This window comes from Nomascus leucogenys, chromosome 8, assembly GCF_006542625.1.
Source record: "Nomascus leucogenys isolate Asia chromosome 8, Asia_NLE_v1, whole genome shotgun sequence".
Taxonomy (NCBI): Eukaryota; Metazoa; Chordata; class Mammalia; order Primates; family Hylobatidae; genus Nomascus; species Nomascus leucogenys.
In genome coordinates, this window is record NC_044388.1 from 33,625,224 (window position 1) to 33,647,038 (window position 21,815).

At 40.8% G+C, this 21,815-nt stretch overlaps 1 protein-coding gene across 3 annotated transcripts in view; it reads right to left on the minus strand.

The window, feature by feature from the left end:
* The window catches only part of INTS9 (integrator complex subunit 9), a 124,051-nt gene that overhangs the window by 33,535 nt on the left and 68,701 nt on the right, over positions 1-21,815 (minus strand). For all 3 annotated transcript variants that reach the window (XM_003272923.4, XM_030817035.1, XM_030817036.1), the window contains 2 exons: positions 13,185-13,305; positions 12,006-12,140 (listed from right to left, as the gene is read on the minus strand). In XM_003272923.4, coding sequence (XP_003272971.1) covers positions 12,006-12,140; positions 13,185-13,305 — 256 coding nt within the window. The remainder of the gene's footprint in view (positions 1-12,005; positions 12,141-13,184; positions 13,306-21,815) is intronic.

The window sequence follows — 21,815 nt, forward strand, 5'->3', positions numbered from 1 at the left end:
GCATGGGCACAGCAAGGCAGCGTGCATATGCCAAATGAATCTACTTGGCCAGAATGGAGAGTGTACTTTGGGCCGGAGAAAGGAGTTGAGTAAAGACAGTGCAATTGGTAAAGGGCCAAAAAGGTCAGGATCATGCCCACTGACAGAGCAGGCAGTGAGGAGCCAACAGTCTGAAGCAGCAAATGACATTCTGGTAACAGCAATTACAGGAGATTTTGCTAAAGGAGGTGGGTGAGAGCAAAGAGACAGAGAACATTTTTAAGGCCCCTATAGCAGTCCAGACAGAGAGAAACAAATTATAATGTCATAGCAGGTGAGGAGATGGAAGCAGCAGATACACTTGACTGATCACCTGCACCCTGGAGAAAAGTTCTGCATGTACACATCTTCTCCCCCTATTATAACTTCTGTAAATTTCATATTTATCCTGTAGCCTAGTTTACTCTGTTCCCCAAAGTAGGGGTTTAGGAAATATCACTAACTACATGAGGTAATGAATGAACAACTAAACAAATGCACATAAATGGTATACATTACTTCTGAGAGAAGGAAATATTCTTCAGAGAGAAGCTGTACAGCCAGATAAGACAAACAAGATAGCAAGTGTGGAAAGAAATAGGCGGAGGGCCAGTAAATTGTCCAGTTTCCCCCTCTTTGCTTCATGGGACCAACCTCCAACTGATCCATGGACTATTAGTAGCTCAGCTTACCTGCCACCCTAGCCCCCAAATATATTAGGTTTAACTTTTACTGTAGAGCTTCCAGATCAGAGCACAGTATTGCAGAAACAGCAAAACATTTGGGGAAATTCAGGGGGAAGAAAACATTACAAAAAACAAAACAAACCTACCTAGCAACTGCCTTAGTTCTTAAAAATTTGATTCGGCTGGGCACAGTGGCTCACGCCTATAATCCCAGAACTTTGGGAGGCCAAGGCAGGTGGATTGCTTGAGCCCAGGAGTTTGAAACCAGCCTGGGCAACATGGCAAAACCCCATCTCTACAAAAAATACAAAAAAATTAGCCTGGCATGGTGGGGTGCGCCTATACCTCTAGCTACTCAGGAGGCTGAGATGGGAGGAACTCTTAAGCCCAGGAGGCAGAAGCTGCAGTGAAATGAGATCATGCCCTTGCTCTCCAGCCTGAGTGACAGAGTAAGACTCTGTCTCAAAACAAACAAACAAAAAACCAAAAAAAAAAAAAAAAAAAAAACCCAAAAAACAAAAAACTTGATACAAGAAATCCAAATTTAAGATATTTTCTTTAGATTTAAGAAACTACATTACTGCCAGTCTTTGTTTATTTACTTATTTATTTATTTTTGAGACAGAATCTTGTTCTGTTGCTCAGACTGGAGTGCAGTGGCGTGATCTCAGCTCACTGCAGCCTCAACCTCCTTGGGCTAAAGTAAGACTCCCACTTCAGCTTCCCAAGTAGCTGGAACCACAGGTGTGTGCCACCAGGGCCAGCTAATTTTTGTATTTTTTGTAGAGATGGAGTTTTACCATGTTGCCCAGCCTGGTCTCAAACTCCTGGGCTCAAGCAATCCTCCTGCCTCGACCTCCCAAAGTGCTGGGATTACAGGCGGGAGCCACCAGGCCCAACCAGTGCCAGAGTCTTTAAGACCTCAAGAAAATGAGCCAATAGGAGCATTCCCCTGACCTTCAAAGGGAAAAGGATCATGAAGTACAGGTGTGGGAATTGTGCCAGCTCTAGGAGACCTTCTCATAGGCCAACCACCGCCTTCCAACCCCATAGATAAGAAGGAATTCCCACAGTGAAGAATAAAACATCATAAGCTCAGGGAATGACTGGGTGGAAAATGCCAATTCATTTTCTTTTATTTCATTTCTTAAACAAATTATTTCCAAAATTCTAAGCCAGAGATTCTTAACCTGATAAATAACAATGGGCTTCTGAGGACTCCATAAACTCAGGGTCCCCAGAAATAAAAAGCGAAGTCTGTGTCATGTGCATAAATGTTTTATTACTTTTTTTGGAATAGTTCTCATCAGATTCTTACTATCAGGGTTTTGGTTAATGACCCACAAAATGTTAAGAACCACTGCTTGAAGGCAGACATCCCCCTGTGGAATCCTTGCTTTCAAATAATCTCTCCTCTCCTTCTCCCTCAGAGACCCAAGGAGGCTTAGAAACCAGAGAACCACGTGTCTTAGCTTCAAGGCCAAAAGTTATATGGGAAGGAAATAGCCCATTGACTGGCTGTGCTTGGTTTTCCAAATTTATTCCAGAACAGAGACCAAGGTGTTAGTGTTGGAGAGTCTTCAAGGCCTTCAGGTAAGAGCTAAAGGGGTAGGATGGATACCTTTCCAGGTCTCTTTTGTGGTCAGAAAGATCAGAAAAGATCAAAACAATAAACTAAACCTAAACAGAAATGAAAACATACTGCCAAGAGTAACGACAAAATACTCTACCATGCCCTACAATTTTCCATACTTCAAATCTTAAACTGGTAAGGACATCAGTGTCACATTCTATTATAGATAAGTTTCTAAAACTAACCAGGCCTGGCTCATGCCTGTAATTTCACCACTTTGGGAGGCTGAGATGGGTGAATCGCTTGAGCCCAGGAGTTCGAGACCAGCCTGAGCAACATGGTAAAACCCCGTTTCTACAAAAAAAAAAAAAAAAAAAATTAGCCAGATGTGCTGGTGCACTGTAATCCCAGCTCTTCGGAGACTGAGGTGGGAGGGTCATCTGAGCCCACAGAGTTTGAGGTTGCAGTGAGTCATGATCATGCCACTGCACTCCAGCCTGGGCAACAGAGTGAGACTGTCTCAAAAATACATAAATACAGTAAGTAAATAATAAAACCAAGCCCTAATGTCTAGGTATATGTAGCTTTTGCTATACTATGCTGGGGAATTTCATATCTAAAACTCGAGGCTACCCCTGAAGTCAGACAGAGTAGCCAAGAAGCTATTGAAATAATATGACTATTAAGCTGCCTTTTCAAACCAACATAATACAAAATGTAGTATTCAAATACAGGTTTGCAGGTCACAAGCAAATCCATTCATTTGATTAGCCAGGGCCAGAAAGGCTGCAGCTTCAATAATCAGAAGTGCTTGCTAGTTATTGCCAATACATTTATGGGATCTTTCCAACAGGTGCTGCTTGTTTTGTTCTATTAGTATTATCATTTTTAAACTGTGTCCTGGGCCCTTTTTCTGGGCAGACTGTACAACTGTTTGAAATAAGTTTTTTTTTAAGGAAAAAAGTTTTAAGCCATTTAAATGTCCAACAGTGGAAGAGTTAAACATTTCATGGTATATCCACATGATAGACCACCAGACAGACATCATATGTCATGTGGCAGAATCCATGATGACCTAAGTAAAGTTCCCTATACAGTTCATCAGAAAGAGTAGAAAAGCAGGCTGCAAATAGCTCTTAATGTCAGGATTCATACAGTTTTTATCTTTTCTCTGAGATTTTTGTATTTTCCAAAATTATTACAATAAATACAAATTAAAATTTTCTAATCAGAAATAGAAGAAAATAATATTATTTCAAAATAAGACGTCTATTATAATTCCTGACAAGACCACACATGGGCATGAGCTGCTGGCATGCTCCCAGAATCTATTTGTATTTTTATTTATTTATTTTGAGACAGGGTCTCACTTTGTTGCCCAGGCTGGAGAACAGTGGTGCAGTCACAGCTCACTGCAGCTTCAACCTCCCTAACTCAAGCGATCCTCCCACCTCAGCATCCCGAGTAGCTGAGACCACAGGTGTGTGCCACCATGCCCAGCTTCTTTCTTGATTTTTTGTAGAGACGGGGTCCCACTATATTGTCCAAGCTGGTCTTGAACACTCCTGAGCTCAAGCAATCCTCCCACCTTGGCCTCCCAAGGTGTTGGGATTACAGGCGTGAGCCAATATGCTCTGCCACACTCCCAAAATCTAAACTGAGAGGACAGAGACACTCAGAAGCAAGGGCAGCTGACAAATTTGAGAAACTAAATGAAAACTGGAATAAATTCCTGGGGAAACTAGGGGTCTTGGAATGAGGACAAAATGGCAGGCAATCGCCTCTACTGCGGGTGGAGGAGAGGCTGGGTAAAAACCCTTTGTCCTTTTTTCTTTCCTCCATATTACAGTTAGCAGATTGTGCAAGGTTCAACACCACCCCCCGCCAACTGCGTGAGGAAGGAAATGCCAGAACAGTGGGATGAAGGTTCACAGAACACCAAGCCACTCCTTGCTTGTTCCCTCACACCACAAGGGCAAAGTGGTGACAAGTAAGGGAGACACTCAGGAGAAACAATGTCTCAAGCAGTGGTATGAGAAGAGGGTCCCTGAGGGTCCAGCAAGAAGAGCTCACAGGGAATCAAACAAGACCACCAAGGAAGGCAGCATCTACTAAACATGGTGAGCTAAAACCTATCCCCACAGGGAGAATTGGTGAAGCAGAGAGTAGGAATATATGTATTAAAATGTCCCAAAAATACACAGAGGGTGATTAAAATGAGCAGGTATAAAGAGGAACATCTAGAAATACTGTGAACAAAAGCATAGTTGTGGAAATGAAGAGTTCAATACATAGGCTGAGGAGCAGCATGAATACGGCTAAGAATGAATTCAGGAGCTGGAAGATTTTTTCCAGGAGGCTTCATGAAGCAGATGGGAAATACACAAGAAAAGAGACATGCAATACACAGAAGTGTCAGTATCTATATACTAGAAATTCCATAAAAAGAAAAAGAAAATCAACCAGGAGTAAGTAATTTAAAATATGACTAAGAATTTATTTAAGTTAAAGGAAATTGGAAGATCTCACAGATACTACTACATTCACAGGAAAAACACACATTGAAGAGAAATCATTGTAAAACTTACAAATATTAAAGTGAAAATTCTAAAAGCAGATCCCATATAATGGAATGCAAATCTAAATGGCTTCAGGGTTCTTAATGACAACAAGCGATACAAGTGGAAAATGAAGTCATATTTCCAAAGCTTTATCCTATCTAAGATTTTTGCCTTTGATTTTTAATCCATCCAAGCTATCATTTAAATGTGAGAAAAAAATTAAAGACATTCTTAATAATTCAAGGCCTCATAGGCTTACCACTTCAAGACCCTCTAGATTCCCATTCCCCAGGCATTCCTGGAAGAAGAAAAGTCAATCTAGCAGGATGTTATGAGATCCTGTTTATGGAAAGTAAGGTTGAAAAACTTACAATATATCTCAATGAAGATCACTGTTGTTAAAATAAGGAATATATTCACCACCGTATGTATATTCTAAACGACCCAGAACTAAAATTCTAGATGGTTTCACCATGGTCAGCATGGGGTATGGTGTGCAAAGGAAGAGAGAAAGATAGGGGAGATGAGGACAGTGTGGCTTTGGGAGGAAAGATACAGATACTGATAAGTAAGATAGTCACAGAAAAAGTAAACTAAGAAATAACTCAGAAGAATAAAAATAAAATGTGCATTTTCACATATACAGAAGGAAATTTACCCTTCTAAAGGCAGGCAAGAAAGGACTAGGAAAAGAATGAACTAAAAACATGAAAGAAGATGGCAAAACTACAATAGTTATCACAAGAAACATAAACAGGCTCATCAACCAAGAGACGCTAGATTAAAAAAAAAATCCCGGCCAAGCACGGTGGCTCATGCCTGTAATCCCAGCACTTTGGGAGGCCAAAGGTGGACTGATCGCTTGAACCCAGGAGTTTGAGACCAGCCTGGGCAATATAGGAAGATCCTGTCTCTACAAAAAATACAAAAATTAGCCAGGCACAGTGACATGTGCCTGTAGCCCGAGCTACTTGGGAGGCTGAGGTGGGAGGATTGCTTGAACTGTGGAGGCAGAGGCTGCAGTGAGTCGAGATTGCGCCACTGTACTCTAGCCTGAGCAACAGAGCAAGACCTTGTCTCAAAAAAAACAAAACAAAACAAAACAAATCCAGGCACATATGAAATGGGAAAAAGCCTCTTGGCTTTTAATGCAGTTTTTATAGTGAAAAAAAGAAAGCATCGAAGCATCCTGATAAAAAGAATAACTGATTGATAAAACACAGTGATCATGAATATATGGACTCCTGAGCATAGAGCTTAGAAATAGTAAAAAAGTAAAAACTGGTAAAACTACAGTGAGAAACAGATAAATCAACAACACACCCTTTTCAGAAATCAGTAGCTAAGCAAAGATATAAGACTTGAATAATGCAAAAAACTCAAATACATATAGAAATATTTTACCCAACAGTGAATACACATTCTTTTCCAAGACACATAGAACATTTACAAAAATAGATTGTGCTTCAAAGGAAGACTAATCAAATTTCAGTCCATCAGGATATGTTTATTATAATGCAAAAGATTAGAATCTTGAAACATATGCTTAAAAAAATTTCCTCTAATCCTATGTCTAATCAGACTGGACGGACTAGAAACAAACAATTATACTGTAAAATAACCTTTGGTTATTTAAATCATGAACATTATAAAGAAAATTATGACATACTTAGAGATGAATGACAAAGCACTGCGTATCAAAAATGTAACAGAGTAAAATTATACTAAGATAGAAACCGGTTGCTTTAAATACATTTATGGAAAAGCAAACACTGAAACACACTTAGTATTAAACAGAGTAAATCCGAAGTAAAGAAGGAAGGAAGGAAATAAACGGCAGAACAAAGGATGAAAATACAACCAAAACAATTAAAAGCAAAAACTTATTTTTTGAATAAAATCAATAATACAGACAAACTTCTGGCAAGTCTGATCAAGATGATGATGAAAATAAAATTTAGAATGAAAACAGACTTACACAAAAAGGTTAAACAAATAAAAGAGGATTATAAATAGCTCTATGCCTATGATTTTGAAAACCTAAGCAAAAAGGACAAATCTCTGCCAAAATTCTGGCACAATTTTGGCCCAGAAAATATAGTTCAATAATGGTAATCCAGGTCCAGACAGTTTTATGGAACATTTGACCAAACTTTCAGGAAAAGATAATCCCTACCTATTTTTTTCTGACATTAGAAAAAGAGGGAAAGGCTTCCAAATCACCTTATGAGACTAATAAACCTTGGTTTCCAACAAACAAAGGTAGTACAAGAAAATAATGTATGGGCCCATTTTTCACCTATGACTATAGATTATAAACTTCAATAAAATATTCACCAACTCATTCCTGGAGAGTATTTTAAACAGAATAGATTGTAATCAAGCAAGATTTATCCCAGGAATACTGGATGGTTAAATGTGAGAAAAGCTAACACTGCAGTTCACTACATTAATGGTCACAAAGGAGAGAAATCAAAGTTGATCTCACATGCTCAAAAGCATTTGATAAGGTATAACACTTATATCTGACTTTTAAAAAATCAGAAAGTTGGGGATAAAGGAGACACTCCTTAACTTGACAAATAAAAATGGTGCAGTAAGCATGATGTTTAACGAAGAAACTACAAAAGCTTTCCTTTTACAGCCTTACACAAGACAAGGATGTCCACTATCATCAATGCTGTGCGACATAGTATTACAGGGCTCAGTCACAAGAAAAATAAAATACACAAAGGTTAGAAGAGAGGTGAGAAAACTGTTACTTCTTTGCAAGATAATATCAATAGATTATTAGAATTAAGAGAATTCAGCATGGTTGCTAAATATCAAATCAATTAAAAAATTAAGACTGAGACCTCATGCTCAGTAAAGGCTAGTTCTCTTCCTTCTTCCTTTGGGAAGCTGCACTCTTTGGCCTCAATTTTCCTTTAACTCTCCAACCATTCTTACACAAGACTATTTTTCCTTCTTCCACTGTCTGTTGGTAAAAGTTCCCTATGTATCAGTCTTTGGCCCTCAGCCCTTTATTTAGATTTATTTATTTATTTATTTTTTGAGACGGAGTCTCTCTAAGTTGCCCTGGCTGGAGTGCAATAGTGTGATCATGGCTCATTGCAACCTCCACCTCCCGGGTTCAAGCAGTTCTCCTGCCTCAGCCTCCCGAATAGTTGGGATTACATGTGATACAGGTGAACACCACCACACCGGTTAATTTTTGTATTTTTAGTAGAGACGGGGTTTCACCATGTTGGGGTCTTGAACTGCTGACCTTGTGATTTGCCTGCCTTGGTCTCCCAAAGTGCTGGGATTACAGGCGTGAGCCACTGTGCCTGGTTAGATTTTTAAAACGTGACAGCCCTCCAGTTTGTCTCCAGACTTGCCTCCACATCCCAGTTCCAGCCCCCTATTTCCATCTGTCTAATGTTCTCTCAAATTCACATTCATGAAACCTACTACCCTCTTCTGCAACAAACGTCCCTCTGCCAACTCTTCCTTGTTAACTGGAATGGCCATTAACACCATTCTCAATGTCATGCAGACATAAGATCTGTAACTTTTATTCTTTCTTTTCTGAAGACAGTGGGCATTCAACAAATGTTTCTTGCATGAAAGACCCGCCAATGTTTTAACTCTTTTCTCCATTCTTACTGCCTCAGGCTTAATCCAAAGCCTTATTTCTCTATGTTTATCAGAATTCTACAGCAGCCTCTGATATTCTTCCTAGTTAGTGAAGATTGTACTCAAGTAGACCAGGGGTTAGCAAAGTTTGCTGTAACGTTTAAAGTAGAATTCTGCCATTATAACTTTTTTTTTTTTTGAGACAGGGTCTTGCTCTGTTGCCCAGGCTAGAGTACAAGAGGACAATGGCACGAACATGGCTCACTGCAGCCTTAACCTCCCAGGCTGAAGAAATCCTCAAGCCTCAGCCTCCCGAGTAGCTGGGACCACAGGCGCATGCCACCGCACCTGGCTTTTTTTTTTTTTTAATCTTTTTGTAGAGATGGGGTCTTGCCATGTTGCCCAGGCTGATCTCGAATTCCTGGGCTCAAGCAATCATCTCGCCTTGGCCTCCCAAAATGCTGTGATTACAGACATCAGCCACCCTGTCCAGCCTATGGTATATATTCAGCCATAAACGTTCCATAAACAAGTGGGTGTGGCTGTACTTCAACAAAATATTATATGCCAAAATAGGTGGGATGCTACATTTAGTGACCAGGCCACAGTTTGCTAACATCTGCATTAGTCTATCAAGTTTTTCAAACCAAAACTTTTCTCATCCCTGCCAATTCAATACAGAATCCAATTACGTGGGTAGAGAAAAATCTAATTTTTTTCTTTTTTACATATAACACAGGTTGCCAGCTAGAAATTAAAATTAATTACTTATGTATGTTTCTCATTACTTTCAAGACAATATTTTCCCTTTAAATTTATGGACCTTGTAAGAATAACTTACTGGAAATTACATCAATAGTACTGTAAAGGCTTTGAACTAAGCAGGACAAATCGCAAGAGTTGGCAGCCAAGTCATCTTTCTGTCTTTTGTGGAAGAACATACCAGGAATGATAGAAGCTGCCAATAAAAAATTTTGATTCAATGAAGCAGATGATGGTGACATTGATGGGCTTTTGATTTCAATAACCAGGAAGGCCCCAGAATTCCGCCAGATGCAGGAAAAAATAGCAACATCCCCTCTGGACCTTGAGATGAAACTTGGCTATGAAAGAAGGTATAAAGAAATAATACAGAATGGCAGCTCAGACATCCTATTGTTCAACACTAGAGCACAGCATGGTTCTCCCTGTATTAAAATGGTGTCTGTTAATTATTGACTTAGCCATTCCATAATGCATGCATATATCAAGACATCATGCATACCATAAATATATACAATTTTTATTTGTAATTAAAAAATGAATAATTTCTTTCTTTCCTTACTGATAGTGCTCTAACATGGTGAATGTTCTTCAAACCCACTGGACTTTGTCTAAGAAGCCTGGTTAGCACCAACCCCACAGAGTGACGTTGGTACAAGAAGGGAAAAGACAATCTGTATGCCAAGGGAAAGTGGCTTAATGGCAGGAAGGAGTGGCTATGTAGGCAGACCAAGCCATTCTTCTGGAAAAAGGCTAAAACTACAAACGAGATGGTGCTAAAGTGTTGGGCCCAACTGCAGATCTAAGAGAATGCTGGCTACTAAGAGATACAAGCATTTTTAACTGGGAAGGGATAAAAAGAGAAAAGGCCAAGTGATCCAGTTCTTAGCTTCATTTTTGGTTTTATTATGAAGACAATAAAAATTCGAGGTTATGTAAAAAAATAAATAAATAGGCCAGGTGTCGTGGCTACAGTCCTAACTACTTGGGAGGATTGCTTGAGCCCAGGAGTTTGAGATTACAGTGAGCTATGACTACACCACTGTACTCCAGTCTGGGTGACAGAACAAGACCTTCTCTCTCTCTCTTTCTCTCTCTGTAAATAGATGTAGATAAATAAATGTAATATGGACTTCCACAAGTTACCTAATGTATCTATATACCCATTCAACAGCTAACTAATGTCCCCCCACTCCCTATTACAAACATAGAAATAACCAACATTCAGGAAATGAACAGTAAATTATTTACAAATACCTAAAAAGGAGTAAGTATCACATTCATAACAATGTTTATACGTGCTGGGCTTCTTGCCAAATATGACTGGAATGAATAACTTAAAACCTTCCAATAGTTTCCCTCTCCATATTAAAATAAAATCAAAATTCCTCCTCACAGCCTGCTAGCACTACATGACATGGTGTCTGCCACTCTCTTGGACCTCACTGCTGACCTCCATGGTGCGACCACAATAGCCTTCTCTGCCCTTCAAACATGCCCAGGTTATTCTTACTTTAGGGGCCCTTCACTGGCCATCCCTTTGTAATACAAACACTCACAGCTTTACGTGGCTAATTTCGCTGTTTTTCTTTTTTCTTCCTCTTTTTTTTCGAGATGGAGTCTCACTCTGTCACCCAGGCTGGGTACAGCAGCATGATCTCGGCTCACTGCAACCTCTGTCTCCCGAGTTCAAGTGATTCTCCCGCCTCAGCCTCCCAAGTAGCTGGGATTATAGGTGCGCACCATCGCACCTAATTTTTGTATTTTTAGTAGAGACGGGGTTTCACCATATTGGCCAGGTTGGTCTTGAACTCCTGACCTAAAGTGATCCACTCGCCTTGGCTTCCCAAAGTGCTGGGATTACAGGCATGAGCCACCATACCTGGCTTTTTTTTTTTTTTTTCTTGAGGCAGAATCTCACTCTGTCACCCACACTGGAGTGCAGGGGCGCAATCTCGGCTGACTGCAACCTCCGCTTCCCAGGCTCAAGTGATCCTTCTACCTTAGCTTCCCAAGTAGCTGGGACCACAGCGTGTGCCACCACCCTCGGCTAATTTTTGTATTTTTTGTAGAGACAGGGTTTTGCCATATTGCCCAGGCTGGTCCTGAACTCCTAGGCTCAAGCAGTTATCCCATTTCGGCCTCCCAAAGTGATGGGATTACAGCTGTGAGCCATTGCGCCCAGCCAACATGGTTTATCTCTTCAGGTCTCAGTTCAAGTGAGATCGTCCCACTAGCTTTCCTGGGCATCCAATCTAAACCAGTCTCCATCACTCTGAAAATCACCCTGCTTTACTGTTTTCAGTACTTGTATCTCAATCGGAAATGACCATGCACTTTGTTTACCTACTATATACCATCCTCTCCCCAACATCATCAACTCCCCTACAACGTAAGATCCATGGGCACAGGCTTTGCCCGTTGGTCACCACTGAATCCCCAATACCCAGATGTGTGCATGACACTTGACACTTGGCCCTTGGGAAGGATTTTAAACAGTTAATATCTGCTGAGTAAATGCATAACCATCTGTGTCCCACATCAGGCTATGGTCTTTGGAAGGCCTGGGGGATTTCAGAATCCTAGGGGTGACCCTCAAGGTAGCAGGACTATTTCAGAGAAACCTGTAGGCCAAAATGTTGAGACTCAAAGTCTACCTTGGCTAAAGAGTATCTGTAGAAAACCAAATTTGGAAGATTTAAAAATGGCTGATGGTTCCTTGGATACATTCTGAATTTGAGTTAAGTAACCAAAAAGCTGAGTTGGTAGAAGAGAATTTGGAATTACCTGGGGGTGTGTGGTAAGCAAGGAGGATCCAGAGACATAAGACACTTTCTCGTAATGAGACCGGATGATCCAGTTGGAGCTCCCAAGGGCATAGCCAGAGCTCAGAGGAGTCACCTGGACCGCACCAAAAAGCTCCTAAAAGAGAACCACAGTAAGAACGTGCAATGAGCTTAGAGTGACAGTCACACAAGGTAATTCTGCAGGGAAAAACAACAGAAATATCCTCAGTTTAAAAACAAAAATTATTTTAAAGTAAACCAGAGACTGGGCGCAATGGCTCACGCCTGTAATCCCAGCACTTTGGGAGGCTGAAGCCAGGAGTTCAAGACCAGCCTGGGCAACATGATGAAACCCCGCCTCTACAAAAAAATACAAAAATTAGCTGGGCATGGTGGCACATGCCTGTAGTCCCCAAGTAGCTACTCGGGGCAGGAGGATCACTTGAGCCCGGGAAGTTGAGGCTGCAGTGAGCCATGTTTGTACCACTGCATTCTAGCCTGGGTAACAAAGTGGGACCTTATCTCAGTCAATCAATCAATAAAGTAAACTAGAAAGTTTTAAGGAAAACGGAAAGATGATGGAGATCCAATTGGCAGACAAAGAAAGCAATCCTATAATCTTTACTTGTCACCTGAGAGCTTCAGCTCTCTTCCATGTCCCCAGGCACTCAAGGTTCACACATTAAAAGGGAGAGATGAAATATTACCAAACAGACCAAAGACTCACACACTTTGGCTTTCCTTTTTCATTTTCATTTAGGTGTTAGGCCCTTGTTGTTCGGTACTGAGTAGCTCTGGGCACCGGATGACAAGAAGAAATGGGAAGGTTTATCATTTAGGTCAGAGCTCAAAAGTCACACTTGGCAAACTCTTCTCTTTTCCCGTTTCACTCATCCAAAATCTATAAAGTGGTGCTCACTGTTCTAATGTGAACAGGATGAGATGCCTTTCTCCCAACTCCCTGCACGCTGGTCAATCGAATGCTGGCTGGTGATTGAGATGTGAGGGTGGGGAAAGAGCACCAATAAAATCCTGCGCGGAGTGGAGGAAAGAACAGAGGCTCTGGATCCTCAGCAATGGAATGGCTTTAAAAACATAACTATAGGATTCTTCCAAACAACAAACAACCATATGAATGGAAAGCATCCATGAATGACTGAAATGTAATATGAATACTCACAATTTTCTGAGAATATCCCACCAGCTGGATTTTACTAAGGGCAGAGTTCACCTCTTGCATTGTATAGCATCTTCTCCAGGTTGAGACTTCCACTGCATCCTTGAGAGGAGAAGGTAACAGCCTGCAAATGGATCACAATGTAAACTACCAGGTGAACATTTCTTCATGTTCTACAGCATTCCTTTCTAGTAGTTTGTCCATTTGATCCAAATGGTTTAATTTACTGGCATATAATTGTTCATAGGATTCCTTTATGATCATTTCTCTTTTTTTATTTTTACTTTTTTTGAGACAGAGTCTCGCTGTGTCACCAGGCTGGAGTGCTATGGCGCGATCTCGGCTCACTGCAACCTCCACCTCCCGGGTTCAAGGGAATCTCCTGCCTCAGCCTCCTAAGTAGCTGGGATTACAGGTGCCCACCACCATGCCCGGCTAATTTTTGTATTTTTAGTAGAGATGGGGTTTCACCATGTTGGCCATGATGGTCTCAATCTCCTGACCTTGTGACAGGCCCAACTCGGCCTCCCAAAGTGCTGGGATTACAGGCGTGAGCCACCGCGCCCAGCCATTTCTTTTTTTAAAAAAAAATAGAGACATGGTCTTGCTATGTCGCCCAAAATGTGTCAACAGAAAAACGTTTTATCATTTGCTCCAAAAAATCAGGAGGAGACCTGAAGAGTAACTTCCCTGACATTCACTGTACAAGACAGGTCCAAGTACTGGGGTGAAATGAATGCATGCCATTAGCCTCTCTTCTCTCTCCTGAAACAACACTGAACAGGGCTTCACACACACACACACACACACACACACACACACACACACACACACACACACACACTCTCTCTCTCTCTCTCTCTCTCTCTTCACACACACACACCCTTAAGACAAAGAGAATGAGAGAAGAGACAATAGCAAGGCATTTTAGAAAGTAGACAGACAAATGATAACTGACATCGTAGGCCCAGGAAAGTTCAATGAAAACGTTTAATTTCTACTGCAGAACCCACAAAAAGTATGGCAACTGAAAACAACAGGTATATTAGGAAGTTGAATCAACCTAAAAACGAGAGGAACTGTTGAAAAAAGGGATGAGATACTTAGAACCTTCCAGATCTCCTCATTCCTTCCATATAGCTCAGCAGCTGTCCCTTCTCCTCTCAGGCATGCTACCAGAGGTGGTTCTCTGGAGAGAGTAAAAATGAAAGCCTGGACTAGGGGAAACCATCAACTGAGGCAGCCTTCCTAAGTAAAAATTTGCATATTCAGAGGACCAATGTTCCTCTCCTCATTTTGCTGCCAAAGCACTATGAGTAAGCTTATACCCCCCAGGGTAGGGGGCTAAAAGAATCTTCTCTGAAGAATCCGATCAGCCTCAAAGAAAAAAAATTAATGAAAAGATTCTAATGCAGAGGATTCCACAAAGAAACAGCTCAATCACATTACTTTATGGTAAAGTGTGGAATTGAACAAGCCCTACCCATGGCACACACTTTCTAATTAGTTTTTTTAATTGTCCAACTCTTAAACATGAGCCAATAGCCAAGGACTACCATACATTTGAGAAAAGTCTCTAAAATAATAAAGGCCTCAAATGGGGGCAGAGAAGCAGGCAGGGAAATTAGAAGAAATAAATCAGGCAGGTAGAAGAAAACTTTAAGAACAGCTTGTCCTTACTATCGTTAGAAAAATAAGATAGTATAACTAAGAAATGAGAAGAGATTGCTACAAAATAAAAGATTAAGAGAATAAAAAGAGCTGTTAGAAATTAGAAATACAATGTCATATAGAGAGCGAAAGCATGCCAACAACACATCAGAATTTCAAAATAAGCTAAAAAGATTTAAAAGTTATATAAACGTGAAAAGAGGTACATACATGAAAAACCAGCAAAGCTTATAAATGAGGTGACAGAACTCAATAAAGAATTAGATATAAAAGAAAACATCACTTCGGAAATGAAGACTAAACTACATGTTGAGCATCCCAAATCTGAAAATCTGAAATCAGAAATGGTCTAAAATCTGCAGCTTTTTGAGTGCAAACATGACGCTCAAATGCTCACTGTGTTACTTTGGATTTCAGATTTGGGATGCTCAATCAGCAATATTCCAAAATCGGAAAAAATCTGAAGTCTGAAACACTTTGGTCCCAAGTATTTCACATAAGGGACACTCAACCTGTAACAGAAACACGAGAGTAGATTAACAGAAAATACCAAAAAGAAATGAAGAGATTTAAACAATTCAAAAGAACCTAACAAATGCTGAAGACAGATAAGCAAGATGCCACATAAGGGTAATAGTAGTCCCTAACAGAAAACCAAGTGAGAGAATAAAAATTAACACTCATAATATTCAATTACTAAATATTATAATTGCTGAAATAAAGAGACATGAAACTACACACTAAAAGAACACAGTGCACTCTTGAGAATACTGACCCAGAACAGTGAATACTAGACATATTCTGGGAAAATATTTAGACTACAAGCCAACCTTTGGGATCTAGGAAAAGAGCAAGTGACTTAAAAGGAAAGAAAATTAGATTTTATCAGTGTTTTTAACAGCAATGTTTAATATTAGAAAAAAATACGAGAACATATTTAAGATACTCAAAGAAAGAAAATGCAAGCAAGGACTATATATCTAGCAAAACTGACTTTCAAGGCCAAAGATCACAGATAAACAATTATGAACATGCAGGAACTCGGGGAATATTGTTCTTGTGATCCCATCCTGAGAAATCTACTGAAGACTGAGTTTCAGACAATCAGAATGATGACAGAAACATCAGTATGCATGGGCCAGTAGTGAGCATTAAATATACAGTTACTAGTAGCTGACAGACTAAATGAAGGTTAAAAGGGAGAATAGTATGTAATGAATATATATTCTGACAACACAGATATGGTAAAAGTGTAAAAAAAAGTAGGGGGAAATATATATGCTCTGTTCTCCAAAGAGTACTAGAAACAATGACCAATTTAGTAGCAATGAGCATTGCTAACAACTAAAATGGGATCTTAAAATTCCACCTCCCATTAAAGAAACCAGGGTTTCTTGGAGAAATGGGTAATTTAGGGCAGAGAATGTACAAGAGGAATCTTAAACATCCTGCTGTCACAGATGGCAAGGAAACAATCAAAGACTATGAGGGTCACAATAAATGACCCAGGGGACAATTAGTCCATTTTCACGCTGCTGATAAAGACATACCTGAGACTGGGAAGAAAAATAGGTTTAATTGGACTTACAGTTCCACATGGCTGGGGAGGCCTCAGAATCATGGCGGGAGGCGAAAGATACTTCTTACATGGCAGTGGCAAGAGAAAATGAGGAAGAAGCAAAAGCGGAAGCCCCTGATACACCCATCAGATCTTGTGAGACTTATTCACTATCACAAGAATAGCACAGGAAAAACTGGTCCCCATGATTCCATTATCTCCCCTTGGGTCCCTCCCACAACATGTGGGAATTCTGGGAGATACAATTCAAGTTGAGATTTGGGTGGGGATGCAGGCAAACCATATAAACACCTGACAAGGCTTTCAGTGTTCAAAGATGGGACAATTCCAGCTGAAACAACCAGCACCACCATCCAATGGGTTGAAACCATGCAATATTTCAGAGGGGGCTGTGATTGGACTGGAGCTTTCGAGTTGTTGGGAATGTTCTCTTCCTTGACCGGGGGGTGGCTTTAAGAGTGGTTGCTTTATAATAATTTATTAAGCAATATATTAGTTTTGTGTGTTTTGATATCTGTGGGGTTTTTTCTGCTGCTGCTGTTTTTAGACAAGGTCCTGCTCTGTCACCCAGGCTGGAGTGCAGTGGCATAATCACAGCTCACTGCAGCCTCAACCTCCTGAGCTCAAGCGATCCTCCTGCCTCAGCTTCCAAAGTAGCTGGGACTACAGGTGCGTGCCACCATGCCTGGCTCAGTTTAATTTTTTGTAGAGATGGGATTTTGCCACGTTGCCCACGCTGGTCTCAAACTCCTGGACTCAAGCGATCTGCCCACCGTGGCCTCCCAAAGTTCTGGGATTATGGGCATGACTAATATCTGTGTTTTATATTACAATAAAAAGGTTAATTTAAAAATCAGAAGAATTGACGTCAAAAAAATATTACAGCAGGAATGAAACACTGATAGAAAGCTTGGGAAATAAAGTTAAGGGAATTTTGCGGAAGAACAAACAAAAAGAAAAACGGAGATGGAAAAGAGGAGAGAAAAATATTTAAATGACAATCTAAGAGGTTCAGCATCTAATAGCAAGAGTTGCAGAAAGAACACAGAAAATGGGGGTAGAAAACTTTTTTTTTAAACCAGAATTAAAATGCTTAATTTTCTAAATTGGAATTGGCAAACCTTTTCCATAAGTGGCTGCAGATATTTTAAGCTTTGCAGATCACATATAGTCTCCACCACAACTATTCAACTTAGCCATGTAATAGCATACACAATATGTAAACAAGTGTGGCTGTGTTCTGATAAAACTTTATAAAAACAGTGGTGGGCCAGATCTGGCCCAAAAACAGTGCTGGCCTTAGTTGCCACTCCTGTTGTAAATTGAAAGGGCCCACTAAGTACTCAGCACGTGAATGAAACTGCTTTAGTAAGACCCATCATCATGAACTAAAGGAATAAAGACAAGATTCTAAAAGCTATCATATGGGAATCAAGAGGTACAAACTAAAGATCTAGGTTCAAAATAGCATTGGACATTTCAACAGCACTCCTGGAAGCTAGAAGAAAATATAATGTTTTCAACATTGTAAGAGAAAATTATATCTAATGTAGATTTCTATCAAATAGTTTGAGGGTTATTTCTACCAGTTTTAGATGTGCAGATCTACTGCACATCCCACACACTCCCCACACACTCTTTGTGTGGGAAAATTTACTTCCCACACGCTCTTTGTCAGGGAGTTACTGGAGGATGTGGCCTGAAAAATGAAGGAGTAAACAAGAAAAAAGAAGATCCAGAAAACAGAATAAAGAAGCAAAGAAGTCTTCGGGATAATGGTGAGGAAAATCCTCAGCTGAAAGCCATGTCATTGGGCCCAAGACAGCTGACATCAGAGAGAGAAGGCTGGGGAGAGGACTTTTCAAGGAGATAAAAGTTGTCAGAATACCTATGGAGACTGAACATGATGGGTGGCAGGATATGCCATCTCAAAATATGCCACTTCAGCATAAAGGTTATTTTGAGGTAAAGGCACCTGAAAAACAGCAGGTGCAGGAAGAGCTCTCTGATCTCCTCTTTTTCTTCCCGAAAGGAGATGAAATCCCCACATGGAAGATGTCCTCCGTATAGCAGGAGGAAAGTAACATTTTTATCTGTAGGGAAAGGGAATGGAGTTCGAGAAAAACCTGTACCAGCAAACCTTGTTAAACCCTGATCTTCCCAGTCACTTCTCCACCCAATTGACTGACCTAGCCCAAGTCCCCTTCCCTTGTCACATTTTCCCAATGTCCTGCTCTTTATCCAACTCGGTGTCTGTGTTCAACTCTAACTGCTCCTTTGGGTCTTCATTCTCCTGTGTGGACTCTTACACGTATGTAACTTAATAAAATGTGTGTGCCTTTCTTCTGTTAACCTGTTTTATGTCAGTTTAGTTCTTAGGCACAACTGGACACCCTAAGAGGGTAGAGGAGAAATTTAATCACTTACAAACATATTGAGGACAGACAAGTAGGGAAAGAGTATAGAGACAATAGGTACATAAAACAACTAGACAAATAAGAAAACAAGGTAATTAACTCAAGGGAAAACAAAAAGTTGCACAAGATAGAAAAAATAATCCTAATAACCTTATATGGCCGGTGAATTGCACTTATACAGCCATAATAATGGAAACACTGAATTAAGATTTAACCAGAGTAGCACATAGATCAAATTATTCCTATGCTTTTTATCCTTGTTTCTTTAGTAACAAAATATCAATGATCCATTTTCATTACCTTCTACATAAACAGATACATGAAGATTTTCTTATTCACTTTCTTAGGTACACATAGTGAACTGCTTTAGGTTTTGCAATATTTATTCTATACGCATTTACTGAGCACTGACTGTGGTCTCAGGACTTAAGTCACATAAGGGGAATGACACACACAATATAGGGCTTCTGTTCACACTGTGCTTAAGTCTAAGAAAAATTTAACAGTACAGGGCAACAGGATGCCAAAAGCCTCGAGTCATCCTTGCCTACAGGCTGGCCTTCCCTCCCAGAAGGGCCTCAACAATACACTACAAATGCAAATCTCAAGATCTTATGCACACCTCCTCTCCTCCATCCCCCAACTTTAATAATTCACCAATACATTGAGGATAAAATCCAAGGCTCTTAGCATGACTTCCTAAGGCCCTTCTTTATCTGGGTGCTGCTTCTGTCTGTACTGTCTATACTGGGCTTTTCTAGTGCAAGGCCCTGCCTGCCTGCACCCCACCTACCTAAGTCCCTCTGTCTTCTACATTTTGAGTGGACAACACTTACTTGCTCTTGCTTAAAACCTAGACACACTTGTCACTTTCTCTCAGATCTTGTGATCCCAGTCTAGGCCAGGTACTCACTCACGTGCTCTTTGGGAAGGCTGGCTGGCCCTGAGTCTGGCAGGAGTACAGGGAAGTGGCACAGAAGCCCCCTTTGGACTGAGGCCACCACAAGGGCTGCTGCTCCTGCATCTCTTACCTCCACATCCCCATAACTCACGACTGCCTGCTTTGAGGAAGGAGAGATCTCTCTCAGAGGCACGGGGAAATAATGGAAAAAAGAGAATTTACAACCAGACAAGTCTAGGTTTACATCTGGAAGTTAGCTCTTCACCTCCCAGCCTCAGTTTTCCTCATCTATAAAATGGAGAGAATACTACCTTCCTTTGAGAGTTTCTCTGCAATGGGGAAATGATATATAATATAATGCATGTGAAGTGTCTGGTGCAGAAGAGATGCTGAGTCAAGGTTTGTCTCCAGCCCTGCTCCAACATAGCCCCAGAAGCACATGCATTTCCCTACAATACTACAGTGGACTCCAACCCAGGGTGATTGACTCTGACGAGCAGCAACAATTCTGAACTTGAGAGGACTCAAGGAAAAACCCAAAGGTTCTACCCAGCTTTGACTCCTCCTTTGAGTTCTCAGGATCAGGCAGCCCCGGGGCTTGAATCTCCTGGGGTCGCCCTGCACAGAAAATGAAGACCTCTCATTCTGGGCCTGGTAGGAGCCAAAGAGTTTCTTGACTTAATAATGCCAGAGCTGGAAGGCTGTCATGGGAGTGGCTAGAGAGCAGGGACCGTGATGAATAATGATGAATAACACTTGCAACCCCAAGCACATCTCTCCATTCAGCTGAATTTCTTTCACATTGTCCCCAGCTTTGCCAGGGCCCTGCAACAGTCATTTCTCTTAAAGGCTGACCAGAAAGTCACACACAAGGCCAAAACTACACCTGCTTTCTTTCTGTGATTTTCCTCACCCATTATTTGACAACGAGTACTGCCATTACCCAGAACACTATACCACATGGGCTTTCCTTCCTGCTAGCTCTGTCTTCTCTTGATGGCCCTTCCCAGCACAGCTCCCCTTTCCATCTAGGACAACGTCCTGTGAAAATTCAGCAGATTAAGAACTGGAACAGCCTTGCTCAAAAAGAGGCTTTGGTCACTTTAATGTTTTCAGTGTGTGCTGGAGATGAAACAGTCTTATATTCAGCCTATTGAGTACTAGCAGCGTTCTGACCAAGCCCTTAGAAGGGAAAGTGGAAAGCATGAAGATGCAAAGCATCTACAACTTTTGTCCTCAACAACCCAGCACTTATTTCTAGAGAAATTACTGGTGTTTCAAGTAGGGACACAATTTACTTAAGAAAAAACAAAAGGCTCCTGAAGATCCAGGTATATTTCAGCCTGAATCTTTCCCATCTTTCCTTTTAAAGTAAATGGCATGGAAATCATAAACTTACGTTCTACAAAAACTGAAGAAAGCATTTGTTTATACAGAAATTTTCACTACAGATGATTTTTGCTAATCAGATCCATAGAACACTGTAGTTAGAAGAACAGTCTTGTTAAATATGCCTTTTGTTTTGTATTTTATTAATACCCACTGAAAAGAGTAACGTGTATCTTTTTTCCTATTGTATCATATGATTCACACAACAACACTTTTTTCATTTTTGTCTCCTCAGCACTGAATACAGTGCCCAATATAAATAACACTCAAAAGAAAAAAAGTTCAGTTGTTATCCCAGGAAAGAAAAGAACCAGCAATGCAATTATCAACGTGTCCCATCTGAACTGCACCATGTTTGGGTAGAGGTGAGCCCTCTAACTGTGAGAGGTGGTGAAAAAAACCAAGGAGGAGCTCAGGGGTAACCTGGAAGAGGAAAGCCAAGCTGTCCCCACTGCCTCTGGTCCAGTCTGACCTGCCCGGTTCAGGGTTTTGTGGCAGGCCCTTCTGCCATGGCTCCAAGTGCCCCCCACCTACAGGATTCACCCTCTTGTAGAATCCTCTCCTCCTGAGTGTGAGGTGGATCAAGTGGCTTGCTTCTAACATGACAAAGATGATGATGGGCTGTCACTTCAGTGATTAGGTTACAAAAGACTAGGACTTCTATCTTGCTCGCTCTC